At 55.6% G+C, this 23485-nt stretch overlaps 11 protein-coding genes across 11 annotated transcripts in view; 7 read left to right on the forward strand and 4 right to left on the reverse strand. All coding sequences in view use genetic code 12, as the record gives it.

The window, feature by feature from the left end:
- Nucleotides 1-333, reverse strand: part of DIURU_000148 (uncharacterized protein) — a gene marked incomplete at both ends in the record, with an annotated part of 1002 nt that extends 669 nt beyond the window's left edge. The window contains one exon of the mRNA XM_034154027.1: nt 1-333. This exon is cut by the window's left edge and continues 669 nt beyond it. Within this exon, the coding sequence (XP_034015093.1) occupies nt 1-333 (333 nt within the window).
- A 2373-nt stretch (nt 334-2706) lies between these two features.
- On the reverse strand, nt 2707-4353 carry DIURU_000149 (alkaline phosphatase; the record flags this gene model as incomplete). Its single annotated transcript, XM_034154038.1, has 1 exon — nt 2707-4353. One exon carries the CDS (start codon nt 4351-4353, stop codon nt 2707-2709), a length of 1647 nt encoding a protein of 548 aa, XP_034015094.1.
- Nucleotides 4354-5838: 1485 nt separating this feature from the next.
- GPI1 (phosphatidylinositol N-acetylglucosaminyltransferase) lies at nt 5839-7578 on the forward strand (the record flags this gene model as incomplete). The annotated part of the gene is made up of 1 exon (XM_034154050.1): nt 5839-7578. The coding sequence occupies one exon, from the start codon at nt 5839-5841 to the stop codon at nt 7576-7578; it is 1740 nt and encodes a 579-aa protein (XP_034015095.1).
- A 389-nt stretch (nt 7579-7967) lies between these two features.
- Nucleotides 7968-8981, forward strand: DIURU_000151 (uncharacterized protein; the record flags this gene model as incomplete). Its single annotated transcript, XM_034154061.1, has 1 exon — nt 7968-8981. The coding sequence occupies one exon, from the start codon at nt 7968-7970 to the stop codon at nt 8979-8981; it is 1014 nt and encodes a 337-aa protein (XP_034015096.1).
- A 1298-nt stretch (nt 8982-10279) lies between these two features.
- On the reverse strand, nt 10280-11338 carry DIURU_000152 (uncharacterized protein; the record flags this gene model as incomplete). The annotated part of the gene is made up of 1 exon (XM_034154072.1): nt 10280-11338. The coding sequence occupies one exon, from the start codon at nt 11336-11338 to the stop codon at nt 10280-10282; it is 1059 nt and encodes a 352-aa protein (XP_034015097.1).
- Nucleotides 11339-11561: 223 nt separating this feature from the next.
- On the forward strand, nt 11562-12104 carry DIURU_000153 (uncharacterized protein; the record flags this gene model as incomplete). Its single annotated transcript, XM_034154083.1, has 1 exon — nt 11562-12104. One exon carries the CDS (start codon nt 11562-11564, stop codon nt 12102-12104), a length of 543 nt encoding a protein of 180 aa, XP_034015098.1.
- A 1051-nt stretch (nt 12105-13155) lies between these two features.
- Nucleotides 13156-14808, forward strand: DIURU_000154 (uncharacterized protein; the record flags this gene model as incomplete). The annotated part of the gene is made up of 1 exon (XM_034154094.1): nt 13156-14808. The coding sequence occupies one exon, from the start codon at nt 13156-13158 to the stop codon at nt 14806-14808; it is 1653 nt and encodes a 550-aa protein (XP_034015099.1).
- A 1352-nt stretch (nt 14809-16160) lies between these two features.
- Nucleotides 16161-18119, forward strand: FAT1 (long-chain fatty acid transporter; the record flags this gene model as incomplete). Its single annotated transcript, XM_034154105.1, has 1 exon — nt 16161-18119. The coding sequence occupies one exon, from the start codon at nt 16161-16163 to the stop codon at nt 18117-18119; it is 1959 nt and encodes a 652-aa protein (XP_034015100.1).
- A 347-nt stretch (nt 18120-18466) lies between these two features.
- On the forward strand, nt 18467-20794 carry EXO84 (exocyst subunit; the record flags this gene model as incomplete). Its single annotated transcript, XM_034154116.1, has 1 exon — nt 18467-20794. The coding sequence occupies one exon, from the start codon at nt 18467-18469 to the stop codon at nt 20792-20794; it is 2328 nt and encodes a 775-aa protein (XP_034015101.1).
- A 193-nt stretch (nt 20795-20987) lies between these two features.
- On the reverse strand, nt 20988-21782 carry DIURU_000157 (uncharacterized protein; the record flags this gene model as incomplete). Its single annotated transcript, XM_034154127.1, has 1 exon — nt 20988-21782. One exon carries the CDS (start codon nt 21780-21782, stop codon nt 20988-20990), a length of 795 nt encoding a protein of 264 aa, XP_034015102.1.
- Nucleotides 21783-22757: 975 nt separating this feature from the next.
- The window catches only part of DIURU_000158 (uncharacterized protein), a gene marked incomplete at both ends in the record, with an annotated part of 1443 nt that continues 715 nt past the window's right edge, over nt 22758-23485 (forward strand). The window contains one exon of the mRNA XM_034154138.1: nt 22758-23485. This exon is cut by the window's right edge and continues 715 nt beyond it. Within this exon, the coding sequence (XP_034015103.1) occupies nt 22758-23485 (728 nt within the window).

Below are 23485 nucleotides of genomic sequence, written 5' to 3' on the forward strand. Positions count from 1 at the left end.
GTCGCCGTCGGGGGCGGTGGTGGTGGTGGTGGCGGTAGTGGCGCCGGCGCTGGATCCGGCAGCGGCAGCAGAGCTTCCGGCAGCGGTAGCGGCGGCGGCAGCGGCGGCAGCAGCATCGTAGCCAGGGTAGCCGTGGGGCTGCCACTGGGCCGGCGGCTGGGCGCCGACGGGGACGGCGATGGCGTGGCCCACGGGCGGCGGCTGGTGGTAGTGGTGGACCACCTGCTGCTGGTGGGGGGCCTGGTAGTAGGCGTCGTCGTGGTCGTACATCTTTCTCACTGCGTCGACGTCCTGGAGGTACACCGGGGGCTGTTGGTAATTGAGGAGCTCCATGGGGCCGGTGGCGGGCTTTGCGGGAAGGACGGGGGTAATGGCGCTAGCTGGGGGTCAACACGGAAATATACAAAGGAAGGGGGGCACCCGCTATCGGAGAAACGCAGACGAGGCAGGGCTGACAACGGGGGGATACGGCGTGTGCGTGACAAGTGACTTGGGGCAGGATCTCCCAGTGGGCCCGGAACGTGGTTGTTTTATATGCCCCCAACTCGTAGGTTCCATATGTTAATTACACGAACCGGTGGGATGGACGAAAAAATACTCGCTCCATGCACCTGGCCGCGGAAAATAATTTCACCTCGCGTTATTTTCCCGCCGCTTGTCTGTCCGCCCCCCTCTCAGCGAATTTTATTTCGGCAGTTGGGGGGGCGCCGCGGCGCCGCGTACGTCGCCTAGGTCGGGTTTGGGGCGCCCCCGAGCCTTAGCCGGCGCCCGCCAGCGAGAGTATCGTTGAACGCGTTAGCCCGAAATGCCGACCATCTCCAGCCCGCCCCGTTTACTAATTACATAGGTACACCCCTCGCCTACCCCCTGTTACAGGCGGCATTAGCCCTGTTTCACCCTTCTAGCCCGCAGCCGCGGGCGATGCCCTTATAGAGCCCTAGCGCCGTGATTGCTTGCGACTTATCTCTGCTTTCACTGCACTCATATACATGAACGACTTCCAGATGATATTTTTTATTTCTGCGCACTGGCCACACGTTTCCACCTCCGCAATCAGGACTTGGGGGGGGGAGGTACTCAGAGCCAGGACAATCGAGAAAACCCATCGAGCGCGGAGAGGGCAATCGGCATCCCATGGAGGCTTACGCTGTCGCAAGCCTGATCCGGAGATTAACTGATCAAGGAGAAATCCCCGTACGCAGTCTGAGTGATTTATTAAAGGTCTAACCCAAATTGACCGTCGCTGGTGAAATTTATTTCCTGGGCCTAATAGAGTGTAATGCCACTGAGCCTGCTTAATAGCCTAGTGACTTCGGTGCGTCGACTTGTGGTGTACGCTTTCTCTCGCCGTCCCAATCCAGTAAACGGGGCTCTCAATTTGGACGTGGGCCCACCATTTCCAGAGCCATAAGGGAAAAAAAAAAGCCCCGTCAGGACGATCTTCGCTTTCCGTCGTAAATATCGTCTGACCATCTCGTGGCGCTCACCTCTCGTCCCCCTTGATCTGGACCAGCGATTCCCATACGACGCAACGGTAACTTCAAACGGCACCTCAATCTCGGCGAAGTTCGTCCTTGGCAGGGGGACACGGTTAACGACACGGCTGTCGCCACCCGTACCCTAGTGTTGCCAGAGTCAACGACATCGGTTTAAGGTTATAGTGTCACCGAGTCGCCGCATGCTTAGAAAATCTAAACCCGTCGTCTAAATGGTGCAAAATAACCCTAAAAACCCACCAACGTGGTCGTTAACGCCACAAGCGTGAGTGTCCCGAGTGTTCCCACGGCTGGAGTGTTCACCGCAAAAATTTCCCTCGTTTGGGGGCGGAAGCGGTGGCTCTGAGGGTCGTTGCTTTACCTGGTAACCACCACCTACATTTAACCGGCGTAAGCGAAACAATGGGCCAGCTGGTCGCCTGAGCGTTTATCCAATGAGAGCTCTGGCGCCATTGTTGGCTTCCACAAGCCACTGGCAACGCTGCATACAGCTATTCCAGGGTCACTCGCCATACCAGCATGGAACACCGGGTGTGTCCGCCTGTGGTCGCAATTCTCCCCTGCCGGTTTGAGCTAGCGTGACTATTAATAGATAGCTACAGTTAACCGATTCACCACCGATCCAGTGTCTCTAGCCTCGTTAGACGACAGTAGTCATGGCGACCACTTAATTGATGGACACGATTTCCTGTAGTGATTTGACTCGGGGAAGGTCGAGGCGAAGAGGAGTTTGATTACAACCACACCCACCACCGGTTCCGTTTTGCGGTAGCCGACGTAATTCTCCTCGCGTTTGCGGTCTCGCCAAGCGACCTTTGTTCTCGTGGTTTTGCGGTCGTCACTGGACCACACGAACAATAGCCACTCCTCGGGCAGCCGAGGGCTAAAAAAGAAGCCACAGACGACTACGCGGCAAGGCTGGCGGCCACGTCGAGAGAATAGACAGAGAGAAGATCGGCGCGTCCGCAAAAACACAGCGATAAAATATAGGCACCCCTGGGCCCACGTGAAAAGCCAGGGTCCCCCTGAACCCGCTTTGTGGCTGCTTGGTTTAACCCCGATCGTTCGCTCGGGATAAGCGAGCGGGTGCACACCGCGCGATTTTGAGAAGAGTCAAGAGAGGAGAAAAAGGGGAGAAAGCGGACAAAACTTGACACGATACACTCCAGTGCTGGGGATTATTGTATTGTAAGTATACTTGCACGTGGCTTTAGTTGGGGCCGGCAATCGCCTGGTGGAAGGCGTCGACGGTGGTGCCGCGGCGGCGGCGCGGTTTGTGGTCGGCGTGTTTAACCTGTTCCGTAATCGCCGCCAAATCGGACCCGGTGACCGCCTCCATGAACGCGCCGATCTCGATGTTCTCGTGGTTGCCTCTCAACGCATCCAACGCGTGGTTGAGCGACGGCAGGTTGGTGTGGGCGTAGATGTTGACGTCGACGGCCAGGTGGCCGTGGGTGGTCCACCCGGTCTCCAGGCGCACGCTGACAATGTTGTTGAGCACGTACACCAACTGGGGCAGGTTCAACGCCTGTTCGATCAGTTTCACTTCGCCGTTGGTCAAGTCGTCGACCCCCAAGTGGCGCTGGACCTGTTTGCGCAACTTCTCCTTGCCGGCGGCTTCTAAGGGCATTTCAGCAGCGCCAAACAGATTCTGCAATACCTGAGCGACATATTCACCTGACTTTTGAGCGTCAACAAGCACCTGAGGGTACCACGCGTAATTAGGGTACTCCGCCGAGATTTGGCGGGCGGTGACTAGACCGCCAGTCTCGTGGTCCAGGGTCAGAATCACGACGGTTTCCACGTCCAGATTGTCAACAAAGTCAATCACCGCCTGGAACGCCTCGTCGTAGGCCAACACTTCCCTCACTTGAGCGGCGGGGTCGTTTTGGTGGCCGGCGTGGTCGATGCGCAGCCCTTCAATCAAGAGGAAAAACCCTTGGTCGGAGTCCTTGGTGGCGTCGCTAAGCGCTCTAAGCGCCAACTGCGCCTGCTGCTTTAACAGCGGGTGCAGTTTGGGGTCGCGGTCGATGTCAAAGGGGATATCCCCCTTGGCGACAAGCCCAAGAAGCGGGAGCGGCACCAGCTTATTTTTAGCGATTTCCTCATACCCTTTGACGTCACTGAAGTAGGTCCACCCCTGTTGTTGAGCTTCAGCCACCAAATCACGCTCATCCGAACGACAACCACCTTTGCCCTTAGGAGTATAAAAGCAGCGTCCCCCGCCAATAATCAAGTCCACCATACGACCAAGACCAGGCTGGTTCAACTGTTGTTCGGCAATCTGGTCCTCTTGCCATCTGTAGTCGACATGAGCCAGAAACGCCCCCGGAGTAGCATCAGTAACGCGAGTAGTCACCACTAAACCAGTCAAGTACCCTTGAAGCTTAAGCGCTTCCAACACCGTACCACAGGGTTTACCATCAGGCAGCACGCCGATAGCGCCATTATACAGCTTCAAAGCACACAGGAACGCGGTAGCGCCAGCAGCCAGATCAGTGACCAACAGCAGCAGCAGTCTCGTCCGCAGCAGGCCCACCAAGTAACGGTCAAGGACTAACGTATCATTCAACGGCAAATTGTCCCTATGTTGACGGAAACTGCGGGCTAACGATAACAGCGCCGGGCCCATCCCGTCGGTGACCATCATAATCACGTTTTTCTTCCCCCTGACGTCCACGGGGGGAATGGGGACAGCGTGCTGGTTGTTTTGGGTAATAAGCAATCCGGCAAGCACTAAGGCCACCACCAGGGGCACGATGAACGCCCACTGGTACCATGCGAGCTTGTGGTGGCGGCGGCGGTTAGTGGCGTCCGTGCCACCAATCTCGCCTAAGAGGGGCTCCGATTCGGTCATATCAGGTTGACTTTTGGCGAAATGTCGAAAATAAACGTGTGAAATTCACCGGCAAAAGCCTCCGACACTTCCAATTAATTAATACACCAATGGCGGCTTAGGTCGAGGTCAGAATCGAGGCTTCGCGGCCTGCACCTAGCGGAGTAACCCAAGTAACAATAGTAATACATCGGTGCAGCAAAAAGGTCGTGCTCTCACGTGGGCCGAGCAAATATCACTCTTATTGCCGTTTCCGGCCACCAGCTGGCAACCGGTTAGAAGACTGGAGCCAGGCGGCTACGGCTGCTGCTAGTGCCGCTCGAGTTCGTCCGTATGCCCGCTCGGTTGGTGTCTGCTTTTTCCTCCTGTTATCGCCGCTCTTCAATGCCGCATCACGGCTTGGACGGAGCTAGCGGTGAAATAACCCCGGTCGGTGGCCCCGAGAACCCCAACCATCCCAAGAAAAGACCCCAAATAGTCCTCTAAATATAGTCGTTGTTCAACAACTAGATAAAGTAGAGAATGTCGATTACCTTCATTAGACTCAAAACCGCTTTCGCTTCGGTGGCCCTTTGTTCGCTTAGTGTTTGTTTGTCGCAAAGGTGCGCCTTACCGAAAGGGTGATGGATCTAGCCGAGAGCCCGCCCGCCACACGCAAATGACACCTCAGTTATCCTAACGCTAGTGAAACAGTCGACGCGGGCGATTAGTCGGTTGAGGGGGGCGACACTTTTACCCATTTTCGTAAAAGTGTCGTTTTTCATGGGCGATAAAGCAGCCCCGTGCCGAGAAAATTCTCGATTTCCAGAGGCCTCACCCGGGCCACCGGGATGGCCCATAACCCCCCGGGGAGCTGCTGGCATAGCTCAGGGTTCACACGGGGGAGGTTGCGCGTGTAACCTGCGCGTTAGCCGTTCTGCGTCGAGCGCTTTTTCTCTCCCCCCACGACTCTCTCCCCCCACGACCTATGAGTGGGAATGGGGGAAAAGGGTTCATTCAGGGCTGGTAAGCGCATTTGACACTTAGCCAAAAGCGCCATTTGCCGCCACCCACGACCCCGGCACCGGCACCAGGAAACGGTTTAGTTTTGCAAATGAATCTGTTCCGGAGACGGGGTAAAGGCCTCTAAAAATTGGGGTAAATTCTATTTTCAGGAGGGAGAGTTCTATTTCTGTCTCCCCAAAACGCACCGCCGGCTAAGCCCAAGGGATAGTCGCCAGTGCAGCACGGGTGTGACGACCCTTCCCCAATCAGAGAAGTGAAACAGCACAATTTCTATCATGAACAGTCATAGACTTTCATCTCAAGAGCTCTATCTCGGGTCATCATCATCTCGTAGTGTCAAATTCACATGACTTTGATATCAATGGTGAGCGTAATAATTTGGTACGTCTCAGACTCGAACCACATCCCCTATGAATCACGTATCATCACTTCCAGGACTCGAACCATCGCGCGCCGCACTGACATCACCAGCCTCAGTCTCCCCATAGAAGTACCTTGTCAATGCAAGTGTACCTCCCCCGCGACCTCGTCGACACCGCCCGCGGGTACCTTGTCGGTGTCGTCATCGACGACTGCTACGTCATCTGCGACGTCGTCGACGATCTCCCCGCCTCCCTCCCTCAACCACTCGCGGTGGTGGGACTGATAAATTTGGACCACGGCCCCCTCCGATTCAAAAACGACTTTCTAAATCGGTTTCCCTATTTGTCAGAGAATACCCTGTGTTTTGTCGTCGTGTTCAACCCTCCCAACTACCGCAATTTCGAGTATTTTGCCATTCTGCCGATTTTGCTCCAACTGGTGGGCACCACGGCACCGCCCTGTGACTATGCTGCCCAGCTCTGTCAGTGGCCATCACCAGGAGTGGCTAGCACCAGTTTAGCTAACGATCGAGTGCTTGAAGCCGTCAATCTGACCCTCACCACTCGCAAACGACTCCGCCGCCATGGACTTCAACCTGATTCTGAAACTACACCTGAAACCACTGGTAAAATTACACCTGAAACCACGGGTGAAACGAAAACAAATACTACGGCCACGTCATCGATCCGCCGCGGGCTTCGCCACTTACAACTAGCAGGAATCTTCGCTCTCAGCGTCGTCAGCCGGGGACTGAATTACTCCGCCACCCTCCGCCAAGCTCAGCTCAGGCTCTGGCAGTTGGTTAATCTTCCCGTCCATTTTGGCCTGTACAAGGGCTGGCTTGATCTCGACCATTTACGGACGAAACTTCCCGTGTTCAATTCCAACGTCAACGTCGCCAATTCGAACTATATTAACTTCTACAATACGCTCTGGTGCTTTGTCAACGATGTGGTTATTGGCCGAACCGTGTTGGCGTGGATTCGGAGCTATAGCCCCGAAGACGTCGCCTGGGGGGTAGCCCGAGTGGAAACCCTTCTATTTGGCGATTTCAGCGACTATATCACCTGGGTGGCTCTCCACCACCCGGCAGGGTTTAAGCTTAACGACCAATTGGGCCGGTTCATGGAAGGGATGTACCAATGGACGGTGGACTGGTGGCGGGGGTCGTTAGCCGCCGTCGTCCCCGATGCGGCGGCGGTGGTGTATGCCGCGATCCACTCGCCGATGATGACGGTGGTGTGCCATCTAGGGGTCACGTTCACCCTAGCAGTGGTGATTGACGTCGTCAAGGCGCTCACCCTCCACATTCGTGTGTTTGCTACCGTCGCCACCAAAGTGTACCATAAACACTTGATGGTGGTGCTGCTGCTTTTCCAGCTCTACCAAGGGAAAAAGTACAATACGTTGCGCCATCGGGTCGACCACGAGAACTACGAGACCGACCAGCTCTTGATGGGAACGTTGCTTTCGATGGTATTAGCGTTGCTTCTCCCTACGGTGTTGGCGTTCTACTGGCTCTTCTTTATCAGCCATGGACTTGTGCTTGTCGCCATTAACATATTGGAAGACCTTCAGACGATCGTGGGATTCATGCCGTGGTTCCCTTGTTTACTAAAGATCAAAAACTCTAACCGTCTTCAGGGGGGAGTCACTTTCACCCGGTTAAGTACCCAGGGGAAGACGCTGATTGTACAATTGAGCAATAAGTCGCTTGGGTGGAAGGAGATCTTCCAGCATTTCCCTCAGCTCTTCAAACGGTGGCAATTGGGGACGGTATTTCCTCAGTTTCTTCGCGGGCGGCCGTTAGCGAAAACCGACCTCCGCGAAGTACAGGCCCGCTACCTCATGCTCCCCGACGAACCGGTATTGATTTAACCAACAACGCTTACATAAGTATTCCAAACCTCCTCCAAGTTGCCCAACAAAATCGACGGCTTATTTTCCGAGGCATGGCGGTATTAGAGAGAGCGGGTGGCAATTGCAGCAGGTACGCCATCGCGAATCTGCCGGTTGATCGGTGGCTTTTCAATACGTGCCTTGCGATCGAGCGAGGCTTTGGCTACCCTAGTGGTGGCCGCTTATCGCTTACTCCTACCCAATTGGGAGGGGCATCGCTAAGCCTAACCCACGCTTGAAGCCGCGCGCGCGCCAATGTGCCCACCGCGCGCTCTGCCCCACTGCCCCACAGCGCTCTTCCCCAGAGTTATTTGCATTGCCATATTTCCACACCACTCTCACCACCTAAGCCTCAATCTCGCTTTGTGATGGTTTTGATCCTTTCCGATAACGACGTGGCGGCGTACCTCGACCGCCACCTCACCCAGCAGCTGCTCCTCGACCAGTTCATCCCTCATCTCCACCACCTGCTCCAAGTTTACGGGGCCAACCCCGACGCCATTGTGCCCCCACGCACCGTCCAGGAGTCAAACAACCCTGAAAGTGACACCACCCACTTGTACATGCCGTGTATTCTGCCGGACGAAGTCGGGATCAAGATCATCAGTGGCGGTCCCGGTAACAACCAAAAGGGGCTTGGTTTCGCTGGGTGCGTGCTTGTGTTGGACGAGATCACCGGCGAGGCCCGCGCCTTGCTCAACGGGGCGACGTTGACGGCGTTCCGCACGGCGTTGGCGCTGATGATCGGGGCGACCAAAGTGGTCCCCACCACGGAAAATGTCACCGAAATCGCCGTGTTCGGCGTCGGTCGCCAAGCCGAATGGCACATCAAGCTTGCCCTCTTGTTATACCCCAGCATCACCACCGTGCGCGTGTTTAACCGCAGTCAAGCCAACGCCGATAAGTTGGTGGCGCTGTTGACGCCGCAAGTGCGCTCGGTGAAGTGGACCACGGGCACCTTCGCCGACGCGAAAGCCACCAAATTATCGGCCCGCCTTGTGTTTGGCTGCTGCCCTTCTACCGAGCCGGTGATCGTGGCGCTGGCGCTCCCGCTTCCCGTGTTCATCCTGTTGATCGGCTCGTACAAGCCCCACATGATTGAATTGGACGTCTCGGTGGTGCACCAAGTGAAAAATGCTAAAGTACCAATAATCGTCGACAGCAAGGACCACTGTTTGCATGAAGCCGGCGAATTGATTCAGGGCGACGTCACCAGCGACGACCTCGTTGAACTCGCCCAGCTTGACGATACCGTGGTCGCTAAGCTCCGCCAGCAGCCGGTAGTGGTGCAGAAGCTCGTGGGGCTCGCCATCATGGACGTCAGCGTCGCCAAGTTGATTGTCGACCACAGCGACGGCGCCGGCGCTCAAGTCGACTTCTAGACGACTTAGACGGACCAGCAGAGTTCAGGTCTAGCAGGTTTCCCACTAGGTCTAGACTTCACGCCTCCGACCTCTCTCTTCCGTACATAGATTTTGCCATTATCAGAATCATCAGATCCCGAGGCGTCGACGAGCCCTCTCGACCCAGTACCCGCCTTACGCCGACAATCGTTCGTTTATGTAACCGGCAGCCCTCGCCGATGGTGGCTTCCGCCAGCCTCATTCAGCCTCATCTTCTTTCCCCTTTCGCCAATAAGCCATTGTCTCTAGGCGCCCCCCCAATCTGCGCTTTCTGCCTCCCAGCGGCTAATTCAGCGCTCGCGGCATCTGCGCTCAGCGCCATCTGCGCCCAGCGTCATCTGGGCTCAGCGCCATCTCCGCCGCCGCAACCGGCACCGGCGCCCTTTTCTTCGGCGACTGTGGCATGACGTCGGCGGCGACGTCAGTGTGGTTTTTTATTGCAGTGGCAGGCGAGACGTGAAACACCCGTGCTATCGCCACGCTCTTCCATGCAGACTGTCGGCACCTTGCCGAGGCCACCATGCCGCACACGCCCTGCCGATGAAATTGGCGGCTGCTGCTGCTGCTGCCATGTGCCCGAGCGTTGCCACAGGTGCGAACGGAGAATGTAGCAATCACGGGGATGTGACCAAATTTGGCGGTGGTAAGTTTCACTATGAGTTAGAGGATTTAGTCATTTTAAACGTAACTTGAAACATCTGTATTTAAAAAAAAAAAAAAAAACCATTTACAATTGATTTNGATTTCAGTAAAGATCTACGTAAAAGTTAAAGTAAAGATTTATTTGGTATATTGTTTTATGCAAGAGCCACAAGCGAGCGAGGGCTGGCTCGGGTGGGGGGTTACAAAATCACGGCGACGTCATCGCCGACGTAAAGCGATTTGTCATTGTCGACTGGGGGGGAGCCTGTCTACCTCCGGGATAAACCCGAGCCACATACAGATACGCCCCGCCGGAGATCATTTTCCATGGGGCGGGCGCGAGCCGAGCACGATCGGACCCTTCACCGCAGAGATTCCTTCGCTGGCGTCACCGCGCGCCGCCGCCTCGCACGCCCCCCCCTCCGCGTGCGAATTTTTGCGAGGACAATTGCGAAATGCACAGGGCGTGCTCGCCTAAGCAGTGGAAACTGGCGCCGAACAGAGGGACACCATGCATTGGAAAAGGAGGGGGCTGGCGGGCGCTAAGCCCTCAGGCACAGATCACATGCCAATCGCAGGCGAGATAATATCGGGGACCGCCGGAGTTTCATCTCCAGACAACCTTAGTATCGCGATTACGTCACCTGCACTTCCGCCGCCAGTGCTACCGCGGCGTCGACGGGGGTAGTAGCGTCGTCCCGCCAGTGTTTGAGGTCGCGGACGAGCTCGACAAGCTGGCGGTGGCGCTCGTCAATGGGACCGGCGCCGGCGGCGGCGACGGCGTCGAGCAATTCCTGGACGACGCGCGTCTCCATCGCCTGGACAAGCGCCACCTGGCGCGCCGTCAGCACCGGGTGGTGCCACGGGCGGTGCTTGATGCTGAGCCGCTTCATCAGTTGCAGCGGGACGAGGGCGGTGGTGCGGAGGAAGAGCCGTTCCAAGGGTGTGAGGTCAGTGAAGCGCCGCAACATCGCTTCGGCGACGAGCGCCATCTTCGCCGGCGCCAGCACCTCGAGAATGAGCCACGCCAGCCGCGGCAGAGCCACCACGTGCTCGACATACTCGACCTCGTCCTCGTGGCGGATATACTCAAAGGTGTACTTCCACACGATCCGCTCAAAGAATGGAGAGAGTTGGCGGCGCTTAATGAGGTCGAGATAGCTGGAAAAGTTCTGTTTCAAGTTCTTGATGATGTATAGCGGTCTCTCGGCGTCGTCCCACTTCTTCAAAAGGACAATGTCGAACTGGGTGTGCTGCAACGGCGTCCACTGGTCCCCGAGCCACTTGCGGGTATTCATCACTAAAGGGACCGTTTCCGGCAGCTCAAAGTGGCGGTTAAGCACGATATCCGTCAATAACTGCGGCGTAAGCTTGCGGTGACTGGCAAAGAGGTCGACAAGCTGGCGGAGCCTCGTGGAGTCGCTCACCCGCCGCACGTAGTCCAGCTGGGCCTGAGTCGCCATGGCGAGAAGCAGCGCGTCTGCCGCGGGTGCCAGTAACGATACGACCAAGTTGTTGAGGTAGTGGGTGTATTTGGGAGCGTCGGGCGTCGCCGTAGGGGGCGGCGCATTAGCGGTGTGGATTTCACCGGCGTCTGCGGGACGGGAAAGCAAGTTGAGCGCCTCGGCGAGGAAGCGAGGGTCGCTCCGGCGATGGACCCGCCGAAGCACTAAGCGGAACGGCGCTCGGAGCATGACAGGGAGGAGTCTTTTGTAGGTTATACTGTGGTGGTGGTAGTAGTGGTGGGAGGGTGGCGGATGAGCGCGGGAAGTGGTGCGGATGGTAGCGCCGCGAGATCCCCCGCGGTGTTGTCATTTTTCTCCATCTCTCACCTGTCCCCCACCAACCACCCCCACACTCAACCACCTGATACGGTGCAGCCGCCAAATCTGTGCAGTTCAATTCCCCCAGTATACGATGGAGGTGTTTCTCCGGCGCCAGCAGGCGGCCAAGGCGAAGAGACGGCCCCGTCCTGACCCCAGAACTGCTACTGCCACCACTACCAAAACATCGTACCGAGGCCACCCGTTGCGTCAGGTGATCACGGGAATGCAACCGGCGACCCCCGAGCCGGACCACTCCGCGGTGTTTCCGTCACTGCCACGGCAACGGAAGCGACCCCATCGAGTGTTTAAGCGGCACCGCCGTGCCTCGCCTCCCAGCCACTGTCTCGACGAATTCCTCATTCCAATTGGTAATGAAGAGGATGAAATTGAGGACGAAATTGAGGCTGAGATTGAGGGGAAAAATCAGAAAATGGGGTCGTGGCCGTTGGCGTTCACGTCGATGCCCACGGCGACGCGGTGGACGCAGCGGAATGTCGACGCGTTGGCGATTCTCGGCGTGGGTCTAGATGGTAACAGTACAGGTGTGTTTGGTCCGGTATACGAAACGGTGCTGCCACCTGACGTGTACTCACGTCCGCAGGTAAAACCCCCGCTATGGGCCTGCAACTGGTGAAAATTGGGGTATTGCGATCTAACGAACAAAAAAACAGTAACGACAAAATTATGACGAAGAAAAAGTGACGACGAAATTATGACGAAGAAAAAGTGACGACAGGGACAACAGACATAGCGACGAATAACCGACGATAATATAGTAATGACGACAATTAAAGTGAAGGTAGACAACGAGTGTTGCCAATCACGACTGGCATTACCATCCTTCTTGAATGAGGAGATTTGAAATTACTCAGATTTGGTTAGGTGCCATTGAAAAACACTATTTTTAATTGCGTCAACTACGATAGTGCCATCCTTTCCAATAGTAAAGGTAATCCTCTACGATCGCCTTGGATATTGCCAAATTTCGCCTAGACGTTTGATCGTACTGTGATTTCACCCTCGCCCCCTCTCCCCCTCACTGTTCGCTTTTCGCGGCATCGTCGTATATGATCAGCACCCCTTAGAGCAATGAAAAACGTCTCGTTGCCTCCCCTCTGCGAGCTGCGACGAGAGCAATATTCTCCCCAATCCCCCACCTTCCTCCCGTCCACATTTGTCAGCACGCCACCACACTCGGCTGTCCTCATGACTATTAAGGTTACATTGCCACCGTTGTCTCGACGCAAAACCCCCATAGTTTTGTGGCCCGAGATTTGTGGCCCGAGCCCCTCCCCCTGAGCCAACTAACCCGCAAACGACGTTAATAACACCGTTTGGATCGAGCCAAAAACACCAGCAAATAGCCCTCCCTACATGGTAGCAGCGTAACCCCAGCACCCCACCCCAGCACATAACAATTTTTACCTTCCATCCACCGTTAAAGTCTCAATCACAAACGCAACACTCCTCGTAGTCGGCAAACCCCTCGCGCTTATCTATCTTATCTGCCTCCCTAGCTCCCTAACAATTTGGTGGCGAAAAAAGGCGGTCCTGCTGCCACTTTGTTGCAGCGCCTTATAACGCGCGGCACTAGTTCGCAGCAACTGTGGGACAGGCGCATTATAAACTGCACCCGCCCCAGTCGAGGCGACCACACTAACCACCCCCTTCGATAGCCCCTAAGCATGGACACCGAGTTTGCCGAGCTCGAGGCCGAGGACCAGCTCCTCATGGAGCAGCAGCGCGCCGACCACAAACAGGTCCACTGGCTGCGGCGCCCGCTGGTGGTGCTCGTGTGTCTCGCGGTGTTCATGGTCGCCCTCGCCCTGTCGCTGGGGGAGCTGGCGCGCCAGATGATCACCTACCAGCTCGCCTGCTACGGGCTTGCCTTACGGCCGCCAGACTTGACTGTAGCCCTGGCTGAAGAACCCCAGTGTGACCCGAAACAGGCCCAGATCCTCGTGCTGAACTTGATGCTTGCCTACCTGGTGTGTATGGGGGTTGCGGGGACGTTGGCGGTGCTGAAGATCGGCGCCATGCTGGACATGTACGGGCGGCGGCGCTTTCTTATATTCACGCTAGCGATGATTGCCATTGGTCGTACGTTTAAGTTTTTCGTGCTTTATCTGTACTCGACGCTTAACATCCCCCTAGTGGTGCTCCTGGAAGTGGTTACTCAGTCCGGTGGAGGGGTGTTGGGGCTCATGACAGTGGTCAATTGTTACATCTCAGACGTGGTCGACCCTGCCAGTCGTATCTATTCGCTCGGTTTCCTGATTGCGCTGATGTTTATCGGGTTAAGTATCGGTCCCGTGTGCGGCAATTTGGTGCTTAAACTCGCCGACAGACACGGCCTCGAACGAGCGATGGACGCCGGCAGCAGCATGCTTGAACGGCTTATCGCTCTGCACCAGTTTGCCCCGCTTAAATTTGAGCTCATCGTGTTTTATGCTACGGTCGTTTACGTCGTGGTGTGGTTGCCGGAGCTGCGGTCTAAAGCTAACCTTAAACGGTCAAGATCCACCGTCAGCTACGGCCTGATCGGTAGCGCCCCGCTGGAACTCTCGCAGGAGTCGGGCCTTGTTGGCGCCGCTGACGAGCTGGCGGTGGAGTTTGAGCTGTGGACGGCGTGGTTGTGGCGCCACCTCAACTTCCTCACCCCCCTCCGCATCCTCTGGATCCCCGCCCACTACCGGCTGCCGCTGACACTCAAACAGGACCGGCTTGTCGTCCTATTGCTCGTGGTGTGTGAGGTGATGCTCACGTGTACCGCCGTCTCCTCCGGCGAGATCTACATGCTCTACGGGATCTACCGGTTCCAGTGGCTGACCCTCGATATTGGCCGCTTGCTTGCGGCTCTCTGTAGCTCGCGAGCTGTGGTCCTCCTCATCTTGCTGCCCTTGGTCAACAAGAAGCTTTTCCCCTGGCTCGGCATCCGAACCTCCAAGACCCGCTACGACTCCAACGACTTCATCATCGCGTTCTCGGGGCTCTGCATCGACGCCGTCGCCCTCCTGTGGCTCTACCACGCCAAGACGACGATGGAATTTTATGGAGTTTTAATGATCGCGGCGTGGGGCCTGTTGGCGCTGCCGACGATGAACCTGGCCATCATCAAGTTCTACCCGGAGCTGAAGGTCGGCGTCGTGTTTGGCGCCATGTCCATCCTCAAAAACTTGCTGACGTTGTTGGGCCCGTTCACGTTCTTGACGGTGTACAAGTTTGCCCTTTCGCGGTGGAACGACCCCGGGTTCACGTTTTTGGTGATCAGCGGCATCTACGCCGTCCAGGCGGCGCTCCAGCTCGTGATCCGCTTCAGCCTCCGCCACGAAGCCTAACCGGGCGTGGTCGGCGTCGCCAGTTACCCCTAGCATTATGTATTATACCGCGATGATTATACGATTTAACTTAGTCTAGTAACATTCAGTAATTTGAGTCATGTAGTGTAAAATGGCAACTTTGGTGTATTGATTTGTTGTCATTTTCTTGATATTGCCTGTCATTTCTACATTTTTGCGGAAATTACGGGTTTACATAACTTGACAGCTGTATGACAAAAGGTGCACAACTAAAGCGTCTGTTTGGAATCGTACGGTTGATGCCTAGGCTATACCAGCCATGTCAAATGTTTTTAAGTTTTCCCCATATCCTACATATCCAATCATTGATGCTTCTTCAGTCCACGAAATGTAAACGATCATCCCTAAAAAACATGATCGTTCGCTATTCCAACACATCATGGGAAATGCTAATTACATGCTGACAATTGCCACTTTTACCAAGGTTTACCGTTTACGACAACTCTTCCATTTCGCTCCACCATGAAAAAAGTAACGTTGCATACATTCCAAATACCAGAAACAACGTTTGTCTTACCTCCATCAATACGCTCGGTTCAAGTCTACATCCAGTCTAAGAGGCTATTACGACTAGTCCAATTATCATCTTTAGAGAGCACCACTCTCTCGGCATCCGTGTCTCGGTAGTCGGGGGATCCGGTGACGATTCCGAGTGCGGGAAATAATCTCCCCCTAATCCGACGGCTAATCTAAGACTATACGTACTGGTATAACCATCCACAGAATTCCACTATTACAGCTCAAAAGCAGATTTCACCAGCTAGAAAAGTCACGCAGCAACCGAGGCCAATGCCATCGAGAAAATACTGCCTTCCCCTCACCCAGTATGTACATGGAGATATTAAAAGTCATGTAAATGTCAAACACCGCGGAGTGGCAGTTGCCGAGGTGACTGGTAACGACGGCCGGGCATCGCTGGGCCCAACGGTTTCCCCTTGTGCTTCCTTTCGCCCGCCACGGTGGGTAGGGTGTTCCCCACTCGGTTCAGTTTTCACAGGCGCACGGTACCCGTCCCTGCACATGTCTTCTGATAGTCGGCACCCCTAGTGCGACCTGATTTGCGGAGGCACCGGCAGACAACGCCCTCCGTTATCCAAGCCAAACGATAACAAATTGAAGCCCCAAACACATCAATCAGTTTCCAACAACGAGCAGACTCCACTGTCTCATTTTTGTAGCCATATCATTAGGCTATGCCTCACTTCGTCGTCGTTCTGTCACCGCTCGGGAGTCGGGACGCGCACGTGAACGTCAAGGCCCCATGTGAGCCTCACGCTATATATTCACCCCACGTCCCGGCTCCAGGTGCGCCCATCTATTCCCCGAATTAAATGGCGACGTTAGAGTTGGCGGCTGCCGCCGTGTTGGGCACCCAGTTGCTCGAGGCCAAGTACCACATCAAGGACGACCTCTTGCTCGCGAGAAAGACGGTGGCGGAGGCGATCCCGTTCCTCTACCGCCTGTACCGAGGGCGGGTGTCGTACTGGTACCCGTTCGAGGCCGCGGCGAAGAAATACAAAAACAACCGGGCGGTGCTGTTCCCGCGTCCCAAGAAGAACCCGCCGCTGATTAAGCAAGACGCCCAGGGGTTCCCCATTTTCGACGACCAGTTTACCGTCGAACTGTACACGTACAAGGAGTTGTACAACATCGTGTTGCGGTTGTCCCATATTCTCCACTACGACTACGGCGTCACCCTGGACCAGACGATCGCGTTGGACTGCATGAACAAGCCGCTCTTCATCTTCTTGTGGCTTGCGTTGTGGAACATTGGCGCCTGTCCCGCGTTCCTCAATTTCAACACTAAGGATAAACCGTTAGTGCACTGTCTTAAGATCACTCACGTGACCCAAGTGTTCATCGACCCCGACTGCTGTGACGCCATCAGAGCCTCCGAGGACCAGATCCACCGGGAATTGCCCGAATGCAAATTGCACTACTTAAATGAGGACGAGTTGATGCGGGTGCTTACTGACCCGCGCTCGCCTAAATACAGAGCTCCCGATAACACCAGACGCCCCAACGACACCGACCACGACTGCGCCGCTCTCATCTACACCTCCGGTACCACGGGGTTGCCCAAGGCGGGGATCATGTCGTGGCGTAAGGCGTTCATGGCGCTGAAGCTCTTCGGGTACATCGTCAAGATCAACCTGAAGCTGACGGTGTTGACGGCGATGCCATTGTACCACTCGACGGCGGCGATGTTGGGGGTGTGTCCCACGTTGCTCAATGGTGGCTGCGTCGCAGTGCTGCAGAAGTTCTCGGCGACCACCTTCTGGACTCAGGCTAAGCTTACCGATGCTAGTCACATTCAGTACGTGGGTGAGGTGTGTCGCTACTTGCTTAACCTGAAGCCCCACCCCGATAACACCGCCCACCACGTTGAAATTGCCTACGGTAACGGGTTGAGAAAGGATATCTGGTTGCAATTCAAAGAGCGCTTCCACATCAAGATGATCGGCGAGTTCTACGCGCTGACGGAGTCGCCCATCGCCACCACCAACGTCCAGTACGGTACTTTTGGGGTGGGCGCCTGCCGCAAGTACGGGGCGTTGATCAACATGATTTTGGGCACGCAGCAGACGTTGGTGAAGATGAACCCCGACGACGAAAACGAGATCTGGAGAGACCCCAAGACCGGGTTCGCCGTCCAGGCCGACTACAACGAGCCCGGCGAATTGTTGATGAAGATCATGCAATCCAACGAGCCCGAAAAGACGTTCCAGGGTTACTACGGCAACAAGAAGGCGACGCTGGAAAAGATCGCCCGCGATGTGTTCAAGAAGGGCGACGCCTGGTTCAGACTGGGCGACTTGCTCAAGATGGACGAGGACGGCTTATTGTATTTCGTCGACAGATTGGGCGACACCTTCAGATGGAAGCTGGAAAACGTGTCGGCGTCGGAAGTGGAAAACGAGTTGGCGGCGTCCGGTGTCATCAAGCAGCTGGTGGTGGTCGGGGTGCAGGTGCCCCACCACGAAGGCCGTGCCGGTTTCGCCGTGATCGAGGTTGCCGACGGCATGGAGGACAACTTGCCCGAGGTGTTGGACAAGCTCTACGCTCACGTCGACAAGTCGCTCCCCAAGTACGCCCAGCCGATGTTCATTAAAGTGGCTACCATCGAGCTGTCCCACAACCACAAGGTGCCCAAGAACACCTACAAGAAGCAGAAGTTGCCCAAGGGGGACAACGGCGAGGACACCATCTACTGGTTGAACAAGAACCGCTACGAGGAGTTGACCGAGGACGCGTGGCTGCAGATCATGCTGGGGGCGTCGAAGTTGTAGTGTATGTAACGATAGAAAACACAGTGAAAAGCATAATCATAGTTGGCTCCTCTATGTAAGCGAATGCTGAGGACACTCGTGCCAATAAAAGAGGATATGTATAAGTTGAATGTAATATTAAATATACCTAGGTGTGCAATGACAGCCTCGTAAGTGGTAAATCTCCTCTTTGCGAGCCATTAGCATTGTACAATTGCTCAATTTATCATATAAGTTCTCAGTCATTTTAGTGTTAAAAACAAGCTAAAATGATCTTTTATTCGATTCACCAAGCTGATACTAAAAGTCCAAGGCTGACGATCGAAGCATAAAAGCAACTCTAGTACAAATAACCCATTTCTTAGCTTATGTCTTACTCTATAGAAATCACTACTGGTTATCACGTGAGCCGCACCGCGATCAACAAAGTTTACGGCGACCCTTTGACTACCATAGCCCCTATGGACAAGTCGAATTTCCGCAAGTCCCGGGCGGCGTGGGGGCTGCTAGCACCCCCTAGCAACAACCCCTACGCCCACAACAACGCCCTGCGCTCGCTGTTGGAGCTGAAACAACTGCGCACGCTGACGCTCATGGTCCCCGGCCAGCTGAAGCGCCAGACCCGCCGGGCGCTGATCCACGCCAGCGCCACCGCCCAGGCCCACGGCCGCCTGTTCTCGACGATGCGAGGCGAGCTCCCGCCGCTTCCAGGTACTCCCATGGCGGCAGCGGGGGCGATGCCGGGGCTGGCCCGCCCTTTGGAAGACGAGGGCGTGGGGCTGATTCTCGACCGCCTCGCCAAGGAACTCTCGACGGCGCTGGCAGCGGAGATCGACGAGTTCAATAAAGTGTTACGAAAGGAAGAGCAATTGGTGTCGCAGCAGATCAAGACGCTGATCAACGAGAACCAGAAACAGATCCTTCAGTTGACTCAGGATTTACAGCAGATTAAGCTTGAATTGGGACATTTGCGCACTCACCGTAAGGACTTATGGGAAGCCCTCACTGACTTTAGAGAGTCGGCGGAGCGGCGGCTTGAAATTGAACAGGATTCGACCCCCACCCATTTAAGCGTTAATGGCGGGGGGCTTGCTGGTGGACGTGGCGGAGGAGACTTGGGCAATAAGCGGAAAGACCGGCTGTCGGTGCTCGTTCTCCAGAAGATGTGGGCGCTGGAGCTTCTGCTGTTGTTCAAACACGTCGAGGGGGCCAACAAGTACATCGAGGCGATCCCGGGACGCCACGTGCTCGCGGAGCTGGGGAGATGGCACGAGGTCAACGTGGGGACGTGGAAGCCGGTAAAACCAGTGCACATGTTCGTGCTCAACGACATGATCCTCATGGCGACGAAAAAGCAGAACATGGGTAAAGCCGAGACCCTGAAGCAAAAGCTCGTTGCTACGCACTGCTGGCCACTTTCCCAGGTGGAATTTTCCCCCATTGACGGACCCAGACTCGACGAAGACCATAAGGTGTACTTGGTGAACATTAAGCACAAACAGCTCAGTTACGTGTACCAGACGGACCGCCTCGACCACTTCCTCAAGATCAACGAGGCGTTCAACAAGGCTCGCGACGAACAGACCCAGCTGGAACGCATGGCGCGGGCAGCAGACATGAAGCTGAGCCAAGGCGCCGACGCCTTTGAGGAGAAGCGCCAGTTGCGCCAGCTGGTGCGGATGTCGACGATGTTCAACTCCGACCAGATTGCCCTGGCGTTGAGTATGCAATCAAACGGCAAACAACCAGGCCTAGCCGCGGCTCAACCGCAAACTCAGGCTCGCGGGATGCTTGAAAACATCAGTGCTCGAGTACACCAGCGAAATCGCAACACCGGCGAGCGTCGTGGCGGTCCGCTGGCAGCGGCGCTGCCTTACTCACGCTATAACCAACCGTTGGGACAGGGGGCGCTGTCGTTTACCGAACTTAAAGAGCTCGAAGATAAGCTTGACGATGTCGACGTCGAGATTGCCCACAACAACTATCCCGATGCGGTGGGGCTTATATGCCACATTCGTGACCGCCTTTTTGACGTTGATGACCGCAATAGTGCCACTGAAAACAACGAAGAAGTGAAGCTTTTGGTGGAGGTGGTGCGGCTTAAAATTGACCTGCGCCAGGCTAAGGTGATCCAAGGGTTAATTTTCGACTTACAAAATAACGTGGCGTTCTTGGGTGAAGACGATATTGAACGTATCATCGAGTACTTCGACACTTTTGATGAATTGAAGAAGGGGGTGATCTACTACTTGAACGCGATGCTGAACCACTTATACGCCATCGTGCTGCGGTTGACGGTGGAAGTCCAGGGGCTGACCAAAGTGGATGTGGTGAACTATCTCTCCAATCTCGTGGTGATCTACGTGCTGATTATCAAGCGGGTGATCCTAGTGTACAACCGCAAAATCAACCCCATCCTTGTCCAGGACCCGGAGTCCCAGGTGGACTCGTCGGGCTTGATGAACTGGTGTATCGAGGAGATGTCCAAGTTGGAAGCACTGGTGCGCAAGTACTTGGTGGGGTCGCTTGTGGAGGTCGTGGGCCACAATGAGGTGACGGATATGCCTCAGTACGAAGTGAAAGACAAGACCCTTTTCGCGGAGTTCTTATCGGTATTGGCTCCTCAACTCCAACAATTGAAGGATGCTGGCGTAAATGCCGACTTCAAGTTCGAAGACATCTTGGACCTCGCTTAGTGTGGGCGATTAATACATCACGGATATATACGGTTAATGCAACGATAAGTGCAAACTTCAGAAGTGATGTCATTACCTACCAGGCTCGCCAGCCCCAATAGCTTTAGCATTACTCGAATGAGAAAGCATTCTTCGTTTCTTTAATTTGTCAGATCTACACGGTAAGTTCTGGTTTCACACTAGTAAATGTTCATTAATTGTTGTTCGTCAGACTGGTGCTCGTAGAGGGAGGGGCGAGGAGACGGTGGTATAACGCCGCCCCCAGGGTGACTTGTTCCGTCGGCGTCGTCTTTTGGAACGTCTGTCTCCGCTTCTGGCTCTTGGATAACCCTTTGATTTCGGTATAAGTGTCCAACCCTTTCTTTAGTCTCACTTTAGGGTCAGTGATCACCAACGCCGCCAAAAGGGTATAGTAAGCATCGTTAGCAGCGTTATGAAGATTATAATGAGGAATATCAAGAAATTCAAGTACTCCGTGGAGGGTTCCGCCAGCGTTACGCAGAAGCTGCCAGATGTCGGCGACGTCAATCACGGGGACGTCCAGCGGGACGTTAATGCCAAGACTGCGGAGCCAGTCGACGTCGCCACTAAAATTGTGGCCGACGAAGGCGTACCGGGGAAACCGCAAAAGCAGGTTGCGGACGAATTCGGCCATTTCCCGCTGGGAGATGACGTACAGCTTTGCCCCGTTGAACTGGTGCTTTTTATCGGGGACAAAGCGGCCGTTGACCATATTGAGGTGTTCCTTGACGATCAAATGGGTGGTTTCAATGGTGGGGAAAAGGGAGGGGCCCAGCGCCGGGTCGTAGATGGCGATGCCCACCTCGGTGACTTTCAGCAGCTGGCGCTCCCACGCCTCGACGTCGATGCAAATGAGCGGGACCAAGCCATTCTGGACGAGGTTGACCGCGTCTTTGAGCCGGTTGACGTCGCCGCGAAGGGCGAAGCTGCCGCTAAGGTACTTGGACACCGATGCCAGCATCATCATCGGGATCAATACCTCAAAGTTGTGTGCAGGATATCCGTCGTGGCAACCGAGCGTGTGCGAGCAAACACGTTAGACAGCCAAACAGCCACCAAACAGCCACCAAACAGCCACCAAACAGCCACCAAATGTGGTGAAGTTTATGGGTTTAGGGTAGCCTGAAACACATGGTAAGACACCACACGTTGGAGAAGTTTTGTAGTTCGGTGACGTGGGGACGGCTATCATGTGGGGGGCTGGGTGGCCTGGCTAAGCCCGATCTTGATGAGCCAATGCGGCTTGACACGTCGACAAGTTGTGTGTCGTTCCCAGCCTTAGATGCTGGCTTAGAGAGCTTTGGTGAGAGTGTGGTTGCGAGCGCGCGCTCCGTCCCCGTCCCTTACAGGTGCGAAGCATCGGCACCTTTCTTCTTCCCAGTACGAACAGTTTACGAGCAGGAGCGAAGACACGAAAGAAAAGAAAGCAGCTACTAAAAACAACCATAAACAATTCCTGATAGACCCTTTATCTCATTATTTTCACCTCATAAAACCCCTTCCTCTTCCTTTACTCTTCGCCCTTTAACCTCAGCCGTGTGGTGCGCTGTGGAGAGTTTCCAGCCTTTCTGGCTGGTGCGAAATCGGGGTGCGCAGCCAGCACCACCACCTGTGTTCTGTTTGTGGCCAAGCCAGATCCAGGGGGTACCGAGAAATGTCCAGGCAAGTGAAGACTAGCTATTCAGACACGGAAACCAATTCTGACAACCATAGGAGCCTTTTCTCCTCGATTCCTTGGAGTGGGTGCTAGCGTACTCAGTGTTATCTCGCCGCCATGGGGCTGCGCGCGCGCTAAACTTAGCTGGCAACCAGCCACTCGCCTTACGGCCTGGTGCACCGTCTAAAAGCGCCGGTAACAATGGCTGGCGACTAAGCGACAGATGCGCAAAGTATATAGGGAGCGACAGCTGCCCCTTCCCCAGCCAACCCTCCCCCCTTCCACATGTACCGGAAACCGGACCCGGGGCCCTCGGGGTACCGCGTGGCGAAACGCCCGCTGATCAGACGCCACCGGCGCACCGACCTGGCGGCGTCGTTGGTGAGGTCCCCGCTGGTGTGTGACGTGAGCAGCGACGACCTGACACTGCTCGACCTGCCCCCCTCGACGCCGTACGACCCCCAGGAACCCGCCTACTTCGACGCCAGACCAACCACGCCACAAACCATTCCAGCGGCGGTGCGCCTTGGCGACGTCCCCGAGATCGTCCACCGCATCTTCCAGTACGTCGACCACGCCACCGTCGTCCCCGAGGAAGGGTGTGTCGTGCGGCGGCGCCCGCTCTCGTTCGACCACGCCATGCTCATCCACCAGCTGACCCAGAAGGCGGTGAGCGTGCTCAAACACAGCCCCACCACCAGCGCCGGCTTAGAGGTGCTGGCGCTGCTGGCGCAGGCGCTCGCGAACTGTATGATGGTCAACCGGCTCTGGTGCTCGATCGCCAAAGCCGTCATTGGCGAGCGCGTGCTCTTTGCCAACGAGCGCAACTGGCACCGCCTCACCGCCCAGCCCCAGCCGTACCGCCACTTAAACCGCCCGAAACAGGTGGTGCTCCACAAGTTGGTCCACGCGCGCCAGCCGCTGATCGAGCTGATCAAGCACGCCGACTACTCGCGCCTCACCTGGCTCGAGCTCTACATGTGCCCCAAGCTCGCGCCGCCGGTGGAAATGCT

The sequence above is a fragment of the Diutina rugosa genome (assembly GCF_008704595.1).
Source record: "Diutina rugosa strain CBS 613 chromosome Unknown scaffold15_size221551, whole genome shotgun sequence".
NCBI classification, from domain to species: domain Eukaryota; kingdom Fungi; phylum Ascomycota; class Pichiomycetes; order Serinales; family Debaryomycetaceae; genus Diutina; species Diutina rugosa.